Raw genomic sequence first — 15,898 nt, forward strand, 5'->3', positions numbered from 1 at the left:
AATTCGATGCATCGAACTCTTTGTGTCCTTTGCCTAATTACTTATAATCTTTTTCAGGCATATCTTGTCATATTTCATCAATCGGTAACATAATAAGAATCAAACAATGTTTAGCGATGTTTGGAAATAATTATTTTTTAAAATATTTTTTATTTTAAAATATTTTAAAATAATATTTTTTTAAAATAAAAATTATTTTAATATTAACACATCAGAATAATCTGAAAATATAAAAAAATTAATTTAAAATAAATTAAAAATTTTCAAATTTTTTCAAAAATATTTTTAAAACATAACCTTTCAAACATAAACAATTAAGGATTTATAACGACAATCCTTATCCACCCGAAACCTTATATAATCTGCCTTATGATAAAGTAGCCAACACAGTAAAACTCTACAATCCACTCTTTTAAATTCCTCCTTAATCTCCCTCGTTACTGCATAGTCCAAAAGAGGTTGATCACCCTCAAATCCTTTTGTTTCAAATTCCATATACACGTTTTCTTGCTGTATCAACCTCAAATGAAACCCTTCAACAATAGTTGTCAAAAGAGCATCATCTTGTTCATAAAAAGATGTAACTATCTGATCCTTCCAAGGAAATATCCAACCCAAGTTAGGATTAAAGGTTGTGAAATTCGATCCACATTTTGCAGCCAAATTTGTTCCTGAAATGAAGAGAGAGTTGAACTGGATTGTGGGAGATTCCGGGTCTAAAGAATACATCATGATCATGTCTAGTGACAATTTAACGATTATTATTGTTGAAAATAAGGCGGGGAGAAAGAGAGGAACGATTTTGATGATGCTCCAGGACTCGTTGGACCCTGAAGGATATGGAGAATGGTTGGCGCTGATAGGAAGTAATGGGGAGTAATTAGCATAGGCTTTCACTTTTTTGGATTGAAGATCACCTGAAGAAGCCATGAATTATTTATAACTTAACATGAAATTTGTTTATCATTTTGGCCATTATATGTAGGCGTCTTCAAAATGGTCAGATAACAGCGAAGTGTTTCGGGAAAGATTGTTTGAGGCTTTAAGATAAGAATGCTTGACGCTAGCTGTAGGATGAGGATTGATATAAGCTCTGGTACCATTTTTGGCTGGACAGAGGCTTGCTAGCTTGGCATCATCAAGCAGTAGCCATGGCGCGATGACATACCCAGATATAAACTCATCTAGAAGATCTAGTTGGCTATAGGATAATTTTTGACACCCCACAACTGACGATGGCAAACCCAGATATAAACCTATCTAGAAGATCTAGTTGGCTATAGGATAATTTTTGACGTCCGAAAGTTGCTGTCGCTAAAGGAAGAGAAGGCATCTGTGAACCACAAGGAGCCATGGGATGGCGAGCAAATTAGTTTCTTCCCACTACGGCGGAGCCAAAAAATTTAGGACAAGGGCTGATGGGCAATACTTGAGTAAAAAAACTCACTCATTCGCACTGAATGTACATAAAAAATTGGAAGATGTAACTTGTGTGTTTTAGGGTACCAATTAAATTCAGAAAAGCTGGAAAGTTTCGAATTATTTCTTCAAGGGACCTTTGGAATCATGGTGTCAAAATCTAACTGGTTAAAGAATTATGGAGGCTCATTGGTTCAAAGTTATTAGAGCAAGTCATTTCTTATTCCAAGGATAACATGGAAACAATAATAATCCCCTGAACACCTGCTAAAGAAATGTGAGGATTAAGAGTGTGAGCAGATTCAAGAACGCCTCAGGACAGGATGCCTTTCCCATTCACGGCAACACAACCGCCAAGACCTGCCGCTTTACCTTTCCCCTCAGCAAGGTCCTCTGTTATTTGAACCGAACAACGGGTTTTATAGATTTTGGAGCTCCCAAGCAGTGAGTAATTTGTCACAGAAAGAAAAGGGCATGAAAAATGTATACACTCTTATTAAATAGCAGCTGTTTTCATTTGTTTATCCCCATAGGAGAGAGGTTGTACAGTTTGTGAGTACAGAGTGTGCATATGCATGCATGCCTTGAATGACACATACTCAGACTCGATAGTTGGAAAATAACAGCAAAACTTTGGCAGAAGAATCCAACCCTAATGCGGATCGTGACACGAGTATATCAAGCCACCTATTATTTGACCTTGTAATTGTACAAGAATATAAATGGTGGCATGTACCTAGATTCGTTCTAGCAAATGTTTACCGTTTTTGCTCATTCCATGTCTTGCCCTCAAAGAATTCATTCATCATGTGATCAAGATCCTCAGGAGAGTATCTAATGTACTTTTGAGGGTTTTTTCCATTCTCGATCATAGGCCTGTAACAATGCAAAACAGGGTTTGTTCCTATGAGTGAAAGAAAGAAAGGATGAATTCTTTTCATATAAAATGATGAGTAGAAGCCAGAAGAAGAGGAAAAAGCAGGTCAGAAGGATGAGAACCATACCCAAAACGCTTTTGGAAAGACCTATATGCGGGCAAGAGAATTTCGGCAACAGCCAGCCTCAACGACTCACGCAACTCGCAGTCAGGAACGGTCCATTGAGATTGCCTCTGATGAAGCTCCTCAAATTGGACATTGAAGGTCTTGAATCTATCCTTCACTGCTGCTCTCGAAATTCCACTGGCACTACCATCACCTCCGATCCCACCACCACTGCCTGATCCACCACCCTGAACAGAGAGACACTGCAGAATCTGCACATCTAAGACACGAACTGCTTAACATGAAGTCTTGTTGATGAGAAAACAAAAAATCTCACTAGAAACCAATTAACTGAATACAATTTTGGGTGGGAACTAGTTCCTATCAGTTATACGCACAATTTGCCAACCCTAAATTAGATGAAAAGAGGAGCAATTCAAGATGTTGCAATTTCTTATGACAAAAGGTTAAGCAGTCAACACGAAGATGTCACCACTAAACGCTGCAACGAGTGATTCCAAAACTAACACAAATAGCATTGCAACTGGAGAAGTTTCTTGGTAGGTCTAGTATGACATGCAAAGTAGAGGATGGAGTCTAGGCCACTTGATCCTAAGGCAGGTATCCAGACATTTCCCATCAAAAGATAACAATCTTCACTAGATATGAAGACATCTTCAAGGAAGAGTAAAGATTAACTTGGATAAGCAAAAAGGAGATGCGTAGATACTTGTACAGCAGATATCGGGCAGTTGTAATTATTATAAAGGATAACTAAAGCTCCACCGAGTGATAGTAATAAAATAATACAAATCAACATAAAGATTCAATAAATAGGTCCATATCTATAAAAAAAAATAAAAATAAAAATAAAAATCCTGAGAAGATGGTATTAGCGGGTTCAAGTGATATCCCCAGCATCCTTGTCAAGGAAAATAAAGAGATTCTGATGCAGAATAAGTCTAGTTAAAAAAACAAACCTTTGCCCAAGAAACTCTCTTATACTGATTAGCATGCTGTTGCACAATCCTTCTGTGTATTTGCACCCAATCATCACCCAGTAAATCCTTCGCTTCTGACCTGTACTTGGATGTTAAAAGGTGGCAGGCAGAGCATGTACAGATCATCAACGCCTCTTATATAAAATACAAAAATAATATAAAACAAACCTCCGCACAGATCTCACTATATAGTGAATGTTGTTCATGAGAAATAGTTGAGTCAGCGCAGGGTCTTTATACTGCTTTGATTTCCCATCGAGGTTATTTTGAATAGCCTGCATAATTCTTGTAGTCACAGATGTCAACTGAGAATCAGGATCGCTTGCATCAAACTCTTGAAAGAGCTGTTTCAGTGTAGATTGGTAGCTGCGCAAATTGAATGAGCAACTGTCAGATGCATGATATTTATAAAGTAATCTAATATTTCTAGATCTTCTGATCTCATGAACAAGTAGCAGACTTGAAGAAAGTATATTAAAAAATGTCATGATAAAATTGACAGAAAAGAAACAAGAAAATGCAGCAATAATAACTTACTCAAAAAGAAACTTCACATAATTAATCACATAGCTAGTCAAAGGATGGACAGTTCCATCTAAAACTGCAGTTTTGGTAGCATCTTTTTCTACAGCTTCTTCAAAATCACAAAAGGTCTCTTGAGCCGTTTGAGCTAGTCGCTTTGTTAAACTCAATGCAGAGTCCCGCATTTCAATGCAGGCTTTACTTCCAAAGAGTAATTCAATCTGCAGATGCAATCCCCAACATCAAGCCGAAAAACAGAGAAAAAGAAACAAAAGAAGATCATAAACATCAAGAAGAATTGAAGACAAAGAAGGAGAAGAATGAGAAATCAACTTGTCTAAACATTTTTCCACCATAGGATTCATACAGTATCGTTTCTCTAATGCTTTGTGATTAAAAATAACAGTGAAATGCCGTTAGCTCCATCATAAAGAAAACAGTTGGTTTTCTATATTCCAAATGTCATTTTAGTCTCCTTTTCTAACAAATAACCAAGAACCGATACTTGAAGCTACATCCGCAGGCTCTTTATGCATTTCAATTTGCTTGAAATGGATTTTCATCCCCATGGATTGTGAGCTCCATGGCGACCTTGCATACCATGTTCCATTGAAAATCGCATCTCAATTTCCCCCCTTTTCATCTCTTCCACTGTAAGACTACTTCCCCATATATAGGGTTTTTATTTACTTAACATTTCATTTTCTAGTTCATTTCATGCACATCTGCGACTCATGGTTTATGGTTTCAATTCTGAGAAAAACTCGCCTTGAAATGACTTTTAACCATCATCGTAGATTCATTACCTTGTTGATAAATGAGACAAATCCCATACAGGGTTATCCACTAAAACTGTTTAGAATTCACATGATTATTTAGTATTGATAATATTTCGCTGCAATTAGTAAAAGCTTCCATACCTCAGAGTGTAGTTCCCGCATAATCTCATACATATCTAATAGAACAAATAGTTTTTCAGGTGATCTTTTGCTTTTGGCTATGGCCTCCCCAAAACTAAGAAGCACAGACACGCTGTTTACAGTGACTTCAGCAAAACATTGATCCCTGAGAGAATCAACCCCATCAAGTATTTGATCACACAGTTTCTTTTCCCCAGCAAACAGCAGTTTGACCTGTTCCAAGCAGGAAAAAAAAATTGAGAAACCAAACAACAAAAAGAAACCTTAAGACCAACAATAGAACAGCTAAATCCTCACAGCAATCCTCATATAATGTATCCAATTCCCGATCTTAGCCTCCAAGACCTCCCACTGCATTTTCTGGACATCATCCTTACTGAGTCTCTCAACACCTAACTTCCTGACGCTCTGTTCCAAAACTGAAGCACGAGTGTCCCTGGAGTTTAAAAACAGCAACTATCATCATCAAAATTCCAAAGTCAATGATAGTAAGAACCATATGATGATAAGAATCAGAATGAAATTTTACTTTTGTTCTAACATGTAATTTATTAGCGAATAATCATTTCAATAATAAAACCGATGTTCTCTTCCTCCATTGCCTCTTTGTTAAGCAACAATTTTCATTACTCGTGTCTTGAAAAGTAACGTGACCACTATATTGCTAGATTTCCATTAAATTAATTGCATTTCCTATTAAATCCAGCAAAGACAGGTAGAGATTCTCCAAACTTATATGCATTGACAAGTCCACCACTCATTGTTGAAGAGTAAAACTGAAGTATGTTCAAATTTATACTAATCTACACTAGATTACTCAAGAGAGATTACCCATAAATAACCAACCTAAAATTTTCTTCCAATTTCAATGTTTTTAACATGGATCAAGCAATGGCAGAGCAAAGTAGATTCCTTTTTATATTCCAAGTTTCAAGCTTGTTATTAGCGGTAAACGGAAAAAACACCAGAATTTGAAGAAGTCAATCTTCTGACATGTATTTGTCTTGAGAACTTGTAAGACAGAAGACAACCTAGTTATGATAGGTCTAAGAATGAACAACATGAGCAATGATAACAGCAGCAAAAAGAAAGGGAAAAAATCACCTGTAGATTCTAAATAGCTGTTGTTGGTGACCAGCTTGAGCCATTTGTTGAGCTAAATCATGTAGCAATGGAATAACCCTTGGCGGAATAAGTGTTGGAAGAGTGTAAACAGCATTTTCTAAGCTCTTCCCTTGGTGCTCAGCGGGGCTCTTGCTGTTATCATCACCATGCTTCCTAGGTGATCCTGATGATGATGGACGTAGAGAATTGGGAAGACATTCAAAAAGTCGATCAGGTTCCACTGGCTTGCTGTCATTCGAAACAATTCTTAACTTATTTCAAAAGCATTGTTGAGGATCATGATAAATCAAAGCTTGCATCAGCCACACAACAACAATCAATCTTTCACAATTAATTGACACTTTTCAGCGGCAGAAGTCATCGCCATGTCCAATATTCGATTCATTACTCGTTTCAAAACACCAGAAAACAAGACTTTTCGAGTGCACCATACAGTCAGATCAAAAACACTAAACAATTAGCATAACTTCTTGTTGTGTGTGGTCCCGCACCATGTGATGGTGGGACCACCACATTAATTAGTAAGAGACAGCAAGGCAAGGCTGTCTCTTTGAATTAATAGAGGAGCTGCCACTGTAGAGGTAGTAGCAAAAACGGGAGAAAAACAAGAGAAAAGAGAAGAAGAGGCAGCAGAGCAGCCTGTGTTCGTTCTTCGATTTCCAGCTCGTTCACCGTTGGATCGGGCTGAGATTTTGACAGCAGCTTCTAGACACATTTCTCTTCATTCTGGACGGTTGGATCGAAGATTGGTGGTGTGGAAGCTGGCCGTTTTGACAGAAAACGGAGCTGTCAGTTTTGTGAGTTTTTCTCAAATAATTCTCCTTTAATCTTGTTGTAATCCGAGAATTAGTTCTTGATGATATATATGTTGTATCCCTTAGTTGAATCTGAGGAAGAACAGTTGTGAACCCATTATTTGTGATAGTGGAAGTTTTTAGGTGGACTCCGGTCCCGTGGTTTTTCCCGCATCGGGTTTTCCACGTAAAAATCTTGGTGTTAATTTGTGTGATTATTTGCATTATATTTGATCATTGTTTGAATCTGTTTTTTACTGCACAAAGAGGGAAAAAGGATTGGGACTTGTGAATTGTGAATGTATTCCGCTTAATTGATCCGGTTAGTTGTCCCGAGTTTTCCCAACAAAGTGGTATCAGAGCATTTGGTTGTGTAGATTGAGTTCTTGTGCAGTTAAAATGGAAAAGGAAGATTCGGGCATGATAAAGCTCACTTCCTCAAATTATTTTCTGTGGAAAACAATGATGGAGGATCACTTATATTGCAATGATTTGGCTTTGCCGATTGAATGTAAAGGAATAAAGCCTGATGACATGGATGATGTAAAATGGAATGGACTAAATAGAAAGGCTACCGCTAATGTTAGAAAATGGGTATCTTCTAAGTCCATTAATCATATTTCTCAAGAACATGACTGTTATACAGTGTGGAAGATGTTGGAAGAAACATTTGCCAAGGAGAGTGCACAAAACAAGGTTTTTGTAATTAGAGACCTTGTGAATTTGAAGTATAGAGATGGGGAAGATGCTTCAGTGCATATAAATGTATTCCAAGGGTTCTTGAATCAGCTGTCATTGATGAACCTTGAGTTAGCCGATGAAATGCAAGCATTAATCCTATTGAGTTCATTGCCGGATAGTTGGGAGACTTTGGTAGTGTCACTTAGCAATTCTACTCCGAATGGAAAGCTCACTTTGAAAACAGTGAAGGATTGTATCCTCAATGAAGAGAAGAGGAGGAAAGGGACAAGCACTTCCGAGTCTCATGCACTTGTTACAGAAAGTCGAGGGAGAAGTCAAAGCAGGTTCTCTCACGGCAAGCAAGATGGAGAATCCATCAATAGAAAAGGCAAATGGAAGCCAAGAGGAAGATCTCAGTCAAGGAAGGGTTTTAAGTGTTATTATTGTGACAAGCCTGGGCATATGCAAAAAGATTGCAGAAAGTATAAAAGAGATAAAAAGGGTAGAGATGAAGACAAGAATGAAGAGAATGGTACAGCTGCAGTTGTATCTGATGGTGATGTTGCCATTGTGTGTGATGATGGCTGTGTTAATCTTGCATGTCAAGATACCACCTGGGTTGCAGATTCAGCAGCTTCTTACCATGTTACACCCCGACGTGATTTTTACACATCCTACACTGCTGGTGACTTTGGTCAAGTTAGGATGGGAAATCAAGGGATGGCTAGTGTTGTGGGCATTGGAGATATTTGGTTGGAAACCAATACTGGGTGCAAGTTGCTACTCAAAGATGTTAGGCATGTGCCTGATATGCGCCTACATTTGATCTCTACTGGTACTCTTGATGAAGAAGGCTATCACAGTTACTTTGGAGATGGTAAATGGAAGCTCTCCAGAAATTCCCTAATTGTTGCTAAAGGGAAGAAGATGGGTCTCTACATGTCACAAGCCAAGGTGATCAAAGGGGAGGTAAATGCAATTGAAGATTGCTCTACTGATTTATGGCATAAGCGGCTTGGACATTTGAGTGAGAAAGGCCTTGGAATCCTTGCCAAGAAGAATTACCTTCCTTTAAAAGGTATGAACTTGAACACATGTACTCATTGTTTAGTTGGTAAACAACATAGAGTTGCATTTCAAAGATCATCTTCACATAGAAGGTCACATGTTCTTGATTTAGTTCATACTGATGTTTGCTCAATGATTGATAAATCTCTTGGAGGTGCATTGTACTTTGTTAGTTTTATTGATGATCACTCCAGAAAGATTTGGGCTATTTGTTTGAAATCCAAAGATCAGGTGCTTGATGTCTTTAAGGATTTCCATGCCAGAGTTGAAAGAGAAACTGGTAGAAAGCTGAAATGTGTTCGAGCAGACAATGGTGGTGAATACAGGGGTCCTTTTGAGAAGTACTGCAGGGAACATGGCATCAAGTTAGAGAAGATAGTTCCTAAGACTCCACAACAGAATGGAGTGGCTGAGAGAATGAACAGAACAATTGTTGAAAGAATTAGATGTATGCTCTCTCATGCAAAGCTGCCTAAGTCCTTTTGGGGTGAGGCAATGAAGACTGCAGTTGCCATGATCAACCTTTCTCCATCAGTTCCTCTTGAGTTTGATGTTCCAGATAGAGTTTGGAAAGGAAAGGATGTTTCCTATGCACACTTGAGAGTGTTTGGATGTAGAGCATTTGTACATGTTCCAAGGGATGAAAGGTCTAAGCTTGATAGCAAGACAAAGCAGTGTATTTTCTTGGGCTCTGAAGATGATGAGTTTGGTTATAGGTTATGGGATCCAAAGGAGAAGAAAATTGTGAGAAGCAGAGATGTTATCTTCTTTGAAGATCAAACCATTGAAGACTTTGAACTGAAGGAGAAAACAGAGTCTACTACTTTTATTCCATCTAATTCAAATCCAGCACCTACTCCACAGTTATCTTTGATGCCTGCTAATCATGGGGGAGACTTGCAAAATGATGAAAATGGTGGTTTTCTTAATGAGCCATTAGTTGGTGATCCTGAATCAGCTAATGATGATATTGATGTTATTCCTGAACAGGTTATGCAGGAAGCTCCAGATGAGCCACAATTGAGGAGGTCAACTAGACCTCGCCAACCTTCCACCAAATACTCTCCTCATGAGTATGTGCTGGTTACTGACGGGGGAGAGCCAGAATGCTTTGATGAAGCTATGTCACATGAGAAGAAAAGTGAGTGGTTGAAAGCAATGCAAGAAGAGATGAAATCCTTGCATGAAAACCATACCTTTGAGTTAGTGAAACTTCCTAAAGGTAAGAGAGCACTCAAGAACAAATGGGTGTTCAGGTTAAAAATTGATGAACATTGCTCACAGCCAAGGTACAAGGCAAGATTGGTTGTGAAAGGTTTCGGTCAGAAGAAGGGTATTGATTTTGAAGAAATCTTTTCACCAGTGGTCAAGATGTCTTCAATCCGAGTTGTGCTTGGCTTAGCTGCTAGTTTGAATCTTGAAGTTGAGCAACTTGATGTGAAAACTGCCTTTCTCCATGGTGATTTAGATGAGGAAATCTACATGGAGCAGCCTGAAGGTTTTGAAGCAAAAGGTAAAGAGCAGTTAGTTTGCAAGTTGAAAAAGAGCCTATATGGATTAAAGCAAGCTCCAAGACAATGGTACAAGAAGTTTGATTCTTTCATGGTGGATCATGGTTATGACAGGACCACTTCTGATCATTGTGTATTTATGAAAAGGTTTCCAGATGGAAACTTTATTATTCTCCTGTTGTATGTGGATGATATGTTGATTGTTGGCCATGATGCTAAGAAGATTCAGATGTTGAAGGAAGAGTTAAACAAGTCTTTTGCAATGAAAGACTTAGGACCGGCAAAACAGATTCTTGGCATGAAGATCACACGTGACAGGAAGAAGGAGAAACTTTGGCTATCTCAGGAGAGATATGTCCAAAAGGTACTTGAGAGATTCAACATGAGCAACTCCAAACCAGTTTGTTCTCCACTTGCAAGCCACTTTAAACTAAGTTCTAAGCAGTGTCCTTCAAGTGATGAAGAAAGAGATGAGATGGAAAAGGTTCCTTATGCATCCGCAGTTGGTAGCTTGATGTATGCCATGGTTTGCACAAGGCCGGATATAGCTCATGCAGTTGGTGTGGTTAGTCGGTTCCTCTCCAATCCTGGTAAAGAACACTGGTCAGCAGTGAAATGGATACTCAGGTATCTCAAAGGTACTTCTAGTTTCAGCTTATGTTTTGGTAATGATAAACCTGTGTTGGATGGATACACAGATGCAGATATGGCTGGTGATGTTGATTCTAGAAAGTCCACATCAGGATACTTGATGAAGTTTGCAGGGGGAGCAGTCTCATGGCAATCAAGGTTGCAAAAATGTGTGGCATTATCCACTACAGAGGCTGAATATATTGCTCTTACTGAAGGGGGCAAAGAGTTGTTATGGATGAAGAAGTTCTTACATGAACTTGGCCTAGTTCAAGAGAACTTTGTGTTGCACTGTGATAGTCAAAGTGCAATCCATCTCAGTAAGCATCCTACTTTTCACTCTCGGTCAAAGCACATTGAAGTTAGATATCAATGGATTCGAGATGCTATGGAGATGAAGTCATTTGTTGTTGAGAAGATCCATACTGATGACAACGTGTCAGATATGATGACCAAACCTCTACCGAGAGAGAAGTTTGAGTTTTGTAGAAGGGAAGCAGGCTTATCAGAGCCTCCTAAATTGAAGCTTACATGTTGATCGCCAATATGGCGAATTCCTCACATGGTGCGTGAGGGGGAGATTTGTTGTGTGTGGTCCCGCACCATGTGATGGTGGGACCACCACATTAATTAGTAAGAGACAGCAAGGCAAGGCTGTCTCTTTGAATTAATAGAGGAGCTGCCACTGTAGAGGTAGTAGCAAAAACGGGAGAAAAACAAGAGAAAAGAGAAGAAGAGGCAGCAGAGCAGCCTGTGTTCGTTCTTCGATTTCCAGCTCGTTCACCGTTGGATCGGGCTGAGATTTTGACAGCAGCTTCTAGACACATTTCTCTTCATTCTGGACGGTTGGATCGAAGATTGGTGGTGTGGAAGCTGGCCGTTTTGACAGAAAACGGAGCTGTCAGTTTTGTGAGTTTTTCTCAAATAATTCTCCTTTAATCTTGTTGTAATCCGAGAATTAGTTCTTGATGATATATATGTTGTATCCCTTAGTTGAATCTGAGGAAGAACAGTTGTGAACCCATTATTTGTGATAGTGGAAGTTTTTAGGTGGACTCCGGTCCCGTGGTTTTTCCCGCATCGGGTTTTCCACGTAAAAATCTTGGTGTTAATTTGTGTGATTATTTGCATTATATTTGATCATTGTTTGAATCTGTTTTTTACTGCACAAAGAGGGAAAAAGGATTGGGACTTGTGAATTGTGAATGTATTCCGCTTAATTGATCCGGTTAGTTGTCCCGAGTTTTCCCAACACTTCTATGTCATTCTCCATTTCTTGGAACAAAACATAACAGGATTTCATTACAAAAACAAGAAGCCAAGAAGACGAACCTGTAATTTGTTAAAAGCTGTCTAAACTCCTCTTCAAGCTTAGAAATAGCTTTAGCAAGTAATTGATTGGCATGATTAAGCACACCATCACTGCTTTTAAAACTCTTATTGCTGCTAAAAAATTTCACATTGCTTCTTAGCTGATCAATCGCTTCTAAATAACTCTCTAAATCTTCATGTGGCCCTCTCAATATCTTAGCCTCTGCCTACAACATTCAAATACAGATATATATCCAGACTAATTAATTAATAATATTACAACAAAAAAACATCATTTAGAAATTATTTTTTAAAAAGAAAAGGTACCTTTCGCGTGAGGTCAAATTGAGATAAAATAACCTCTGCTGCCTTCAATGTTTTATCAATATTTTCATGTGCTCTTCTAATCGAATGCGTCCTTATCTACAAAAGAAGAAGAAGAAGAAGAAAATTTCCTTTACAAACAACAATGCAGATCCGTTAAAACAGAAATATGAAAAGTTGGGATGATTCTTAACGTACCTGAGTGGGACGCATGGCAGTTTCTAAGGCGGAGAGCCGGTGGTCGAAGGAGCCAAGAATGGCGGCCATGTTATCAGTAATGATTTGGCTTTTTTGTAACGATTCTTTAATGAAATCAGCTCGTTCTCTTAGGGCCTCCATTGTTTGAGGCACCCCCATTGTTCGTGTTGGTTTGTATTTCTGTTGAAGGATTTAGGGGAAGAGAAGGGACAAAACATGAAGTAGTTACGAAGGATTCTTGGGAAAGAGGGAATTTGTTGGGTTTTTTTTTTTTTTGTTTTCCAGTCAATGAGTGGGCCAGGTTTTTGTGGACCCTTGACCTAACAACATCCCTCTGTTTTGTCATTTTGTGCACCACTTTCCTCCTCTTCTTTTTTAAACCAGGATGAAGATTGGTTCCTTCCATGCACTCGTAAATTTATTTCCTGATGGATGTTTTTTTCTTTTTTTTCGTATGCTTACCATGAATTAGTCTCTATCCATATCTGTTGGTATTTTTGTCCGAAGGCTACTTGCTATATTTTGAAGGGTAACATGATGTCGTTTTGAAGAAGATTTTTCATTAAAATTGTTATTACTGTATGCTTCGGTCTCAAACTAAGACCTACTTTTTAAAAAAAATTAAAATTTTTTTATTTTTTTAATTATTTCAAATTAATTAATGTGCTGATATTAAATATATTTTTTAAAAAATAAAAAATATATTATTTTGATGCATTTCCGAGCGAAAAACACTTTAAAAACAACTGTTACCATATTCTCAAACACCCTATAAAAATACTATGGATAAGGTTAGAAAGGCAAAAATAATAATAAAAAAAACTCCATAAATAGGTTCGATCTCATATTGAGAAGAAAACAACAAAGTCTGTCAAACATGCTAATAAATTGCAGAAAATAGTTTCATTACCGGAAACTAATCCTTTCACCAGTTGCCGGGCATTATTCTCACTGCCAGGAATCTAATCTTGTTGTCCATTACCGAGCATTAGTTCCATTACCGGAAACTAATTCCTTCCGTTTTAATTTACAATTCTAACACAGAATATTATTGCATCATCAAAACTATTGTAATAAACTAAGTAAAGAAAAAATGTTGAGGTGTACGACAACTACCTATTGTAGAACCTCTAATGGTATCTTTATGTGGCTTCTAGATATACCATATTATTTTTCATTCCATGTGCATTCCCCATATTAATATTCCAAATCAATTTATTTCATCTTAACCTTTATTTCTCATTCAATCTTTATTGAATTTTTATTTTTTCTTAAATTCATTTTCTTAGTTATCTCAACAAAAAAAACTCTTATATCTCGTATGCACACATATCTTCTCAAACTATATTTTTATAACCATTTATGATTTAAATCTCATATAAAAGACAATTACAATTAAACAAGCTACTAGGCACAAAATTGTTTTTTCAATTAGCCATACAGAATTCATTTATTCCTTAAGACGTTCTTCCAAACACATAAAAAGTTCTAACAAAACTCATTAACAATATTATCAACATCTATAGTTTTGCATTTGTATTATCGTAGTCATACATATATTATATCACACAAACATTATCACATTTACATCAATTTTTCGATGTATCCTTCCAATTCATGAGAAGTCAAACACATTTACAATAATATTCATCTTTAGGTTTAATAATTCTCCTGAAATTTCATAAATTTCAACAACATAAATGCTTAAGTCAACTACACAACGTAACGAAATTCCTTTAAAATCATTGCTATTATGATATATGCATTAATCTACTACAATATCATTTAACTACATACAATTCTACTTCATGCAATATAACCCCTAATTGGTCGGCCATGGAGCCCTTAAGGACCCCATGGTTTTCTTCATCATTAAATTAATATCTAACAAAGCTTATTCTAGCCTAATTGATTAATTCATAGTCAATTTACATTTTCCCCAAAAATCCACTCTAAACCCTAGCATTAATTTCATGATTTGAACCTAAATAGTTATCCATTTCATATGAAATTTCTAGGTTAGATTTAAAACTCCTTACTAAATGATAATCGAGTCTTCAAACCCTAACAAGTCAAAATATTTCACGTTTTTTATTTTTTTTTTCTTCACTTGTTTCTTTAACTCAATCTTTTCTCTCTTTGATCTTTTTTAATTCCAAAAGTAAATGTGTTTTTATCTCTAAAAACACTCTCTTTTCACTTCAAATTTCATTCTCTAGCCTTTAGAGGTGTAAGAATAAAAAAAAAATGAAAAATAGTCTTTTCTCCCAAAACAACACCTCGTTAATTTTATAAAGACAAAAATCAAAATGGTCTTATTGTTTTGAAAAATGGTCCGACCGGTTAAGCAAATTGATCTAGCCATTTCTCAAAATAACTAGGCCGTTTCAAAATGATTTGATTGTTTTGGAAAATGATCCCATCGGTTAAGCAAATTGATCTAGTTATTTCTCAAAATGACGAGACCGTTTTTGCTACTGGAAAATTTGATATTTTCAACCAAAAAAGTTTTCTTCTTCCATCTTCTTAACACTTCTTTTCCTAGTTTATGCTTTTTATCATTTTTTTCATACCATTAAACTATAATTACAATGATTTTATTATTTATTTATTATTGTTATTTATCCTTGGGTTTCCATTTCCGGTAATTACAATGTTTCAATCACTCTTAATGTAAAGACTTGTCAACTTACTTGAAAGATGTTAACGATTCTGATTTCTGATTTGAAGATAAATCACTTTTTAACCTGAGGGTGATGATATGTATCATGATCCTAACATGGAAGGGATTTATTCTAATATATACAGGCATTCAAATGGTTCAATAATAAGAGCTCGGACGAAACAGCTACAGAGAACCTTAATAAGTCAGATTAGCACGATTAAAGCTTGGATGAGTTTGGAAGCTTGTGAACTGAATGGAAATAATTCAAATAAATTTGTTTGTTTTTCAAATAAAGCTAGAGTCATGATTTGGGAGTTTTGAAGAGTTTGAGTTTATTGTCAACTCGTATATCAATTTAAGCCTAAATTTTACATGAATTAAAACGATAAGGATATTTACATACTAGAGAAATGATAGAGATGTGCGAATTATCCTAGATAAAGGGTCTTAGAGATTGTTTGGTGTTGTGATAATTTTTATTTTTTGCTCAACAAAAAAATCGTTTTATTAACCAAAAAACTTCTGCTTTTTACATTGGACCTCACATATAATTACATTTAAAATTTTGATTTTATAAAAATTAAAATAATTTATTTTTCTTTCATAAAAACTTTTCATTTATTTTGTATATAAAAATTAATTTCATAATAATTTTAATCAAAAACATAATTTTTTAAATATATTTTTTAAAATGCAACTGAAAATATATTTTTTATGCTTACAGAAGGCTAAAAGCACACTTATAA

General features: G+C 36.4%; 1 protein-coding gene across 2 annotated transcripts; it reads right to left on the minus strand.

Annotated features, from left to right (window-relative positions):
- Window positions 1–1,894: 1,894 nt before the first annotated feature.
- Window positions 1,895–12,741, minus strand: LOC133676879 (exocyst complex component EXO70A1-like). 2 transcript variants are annotated; one of them, XM_062098658.1, is made up of 11 exons: window positions 12,488–12,737; window positions 12,293–12,388; window positions 11,987–12,192; window positions 5,950–6,198; window positions 5,143–5,281; window positions 4,846–5,058; window positions 3,941–4,146; window positions 3,572–3,769; window positions 3,383–3,482; window positions 2,424–2,674; window positions 1,895–2,295 (listed from the first exon to the last, which is right to left on the minus strand). In XM_062098658.1, exons 1-11 carry the CDS (start codon window positions 12,644–12,646, stop codon window positions 2,178–2,180), a joined length of 1,935 nt encoding a protein of 644 aa, XP_061954642.1. In that variant the 5' UTR covers window positions 12,647–12,737; the 3' UTR covers window positions 1,895–2,177. The 2 variants fall into 2 exon arrangements, with proteins under 2 accessions (XP_061954642.1, XP_061954643.1); XM_062098659.1 differs by lacking the exon at window positions 1,895–2,295 and having other exon boundaries at window positions 2,430–2,682; window positions 12,488–12,741.
- Between the last annotated feature and the right edge of the window lie 3,157 nt (window positions 12,742–15,898).

The sequence above is a fragment of the Populus nigra genome, chromosome 17 (assembly GCF_951802175.1).
Source record: "Populus nigra chromosome 17, ddPopNigr1.1, whole genome shotgun sequence".
Taxonomy (NCBI): domain Eukaryota; kingdom Viridiplantae; phylum Streptophyta; class Magnoliopsida; order Malpighiales; family Salicaceae; genus Populus; species Populus nigra.

What these genes read in the sequence shown, in the direction of transcription:
- LOC133676879 (XM_062098658.1), bottom strand. Translation starts at nt 12,646, where the DNA reads ATGGGGGTGCCTCAAACAATGGAGGCCCTAAGAGAACGAGCTGATTTC. An exon ending in CAGCTATTTAGAATCTACAG is followed by an intron (nt 5,282 to 5,949) that starts GTGATTTTTTCC and finishes TTTAAACTCCAG; the next exon opens with GGACACTCGTGCTTCAGTTT. An exon ending in TGCGGGAACTACACTCTGAG is followed by an intron (nt 4,147 to 4,845) that starts GTATGGAAGCTT and finishes TTGCATCTGCAG; the next exon opens with ATTGAATTACTCTTTGGAAG.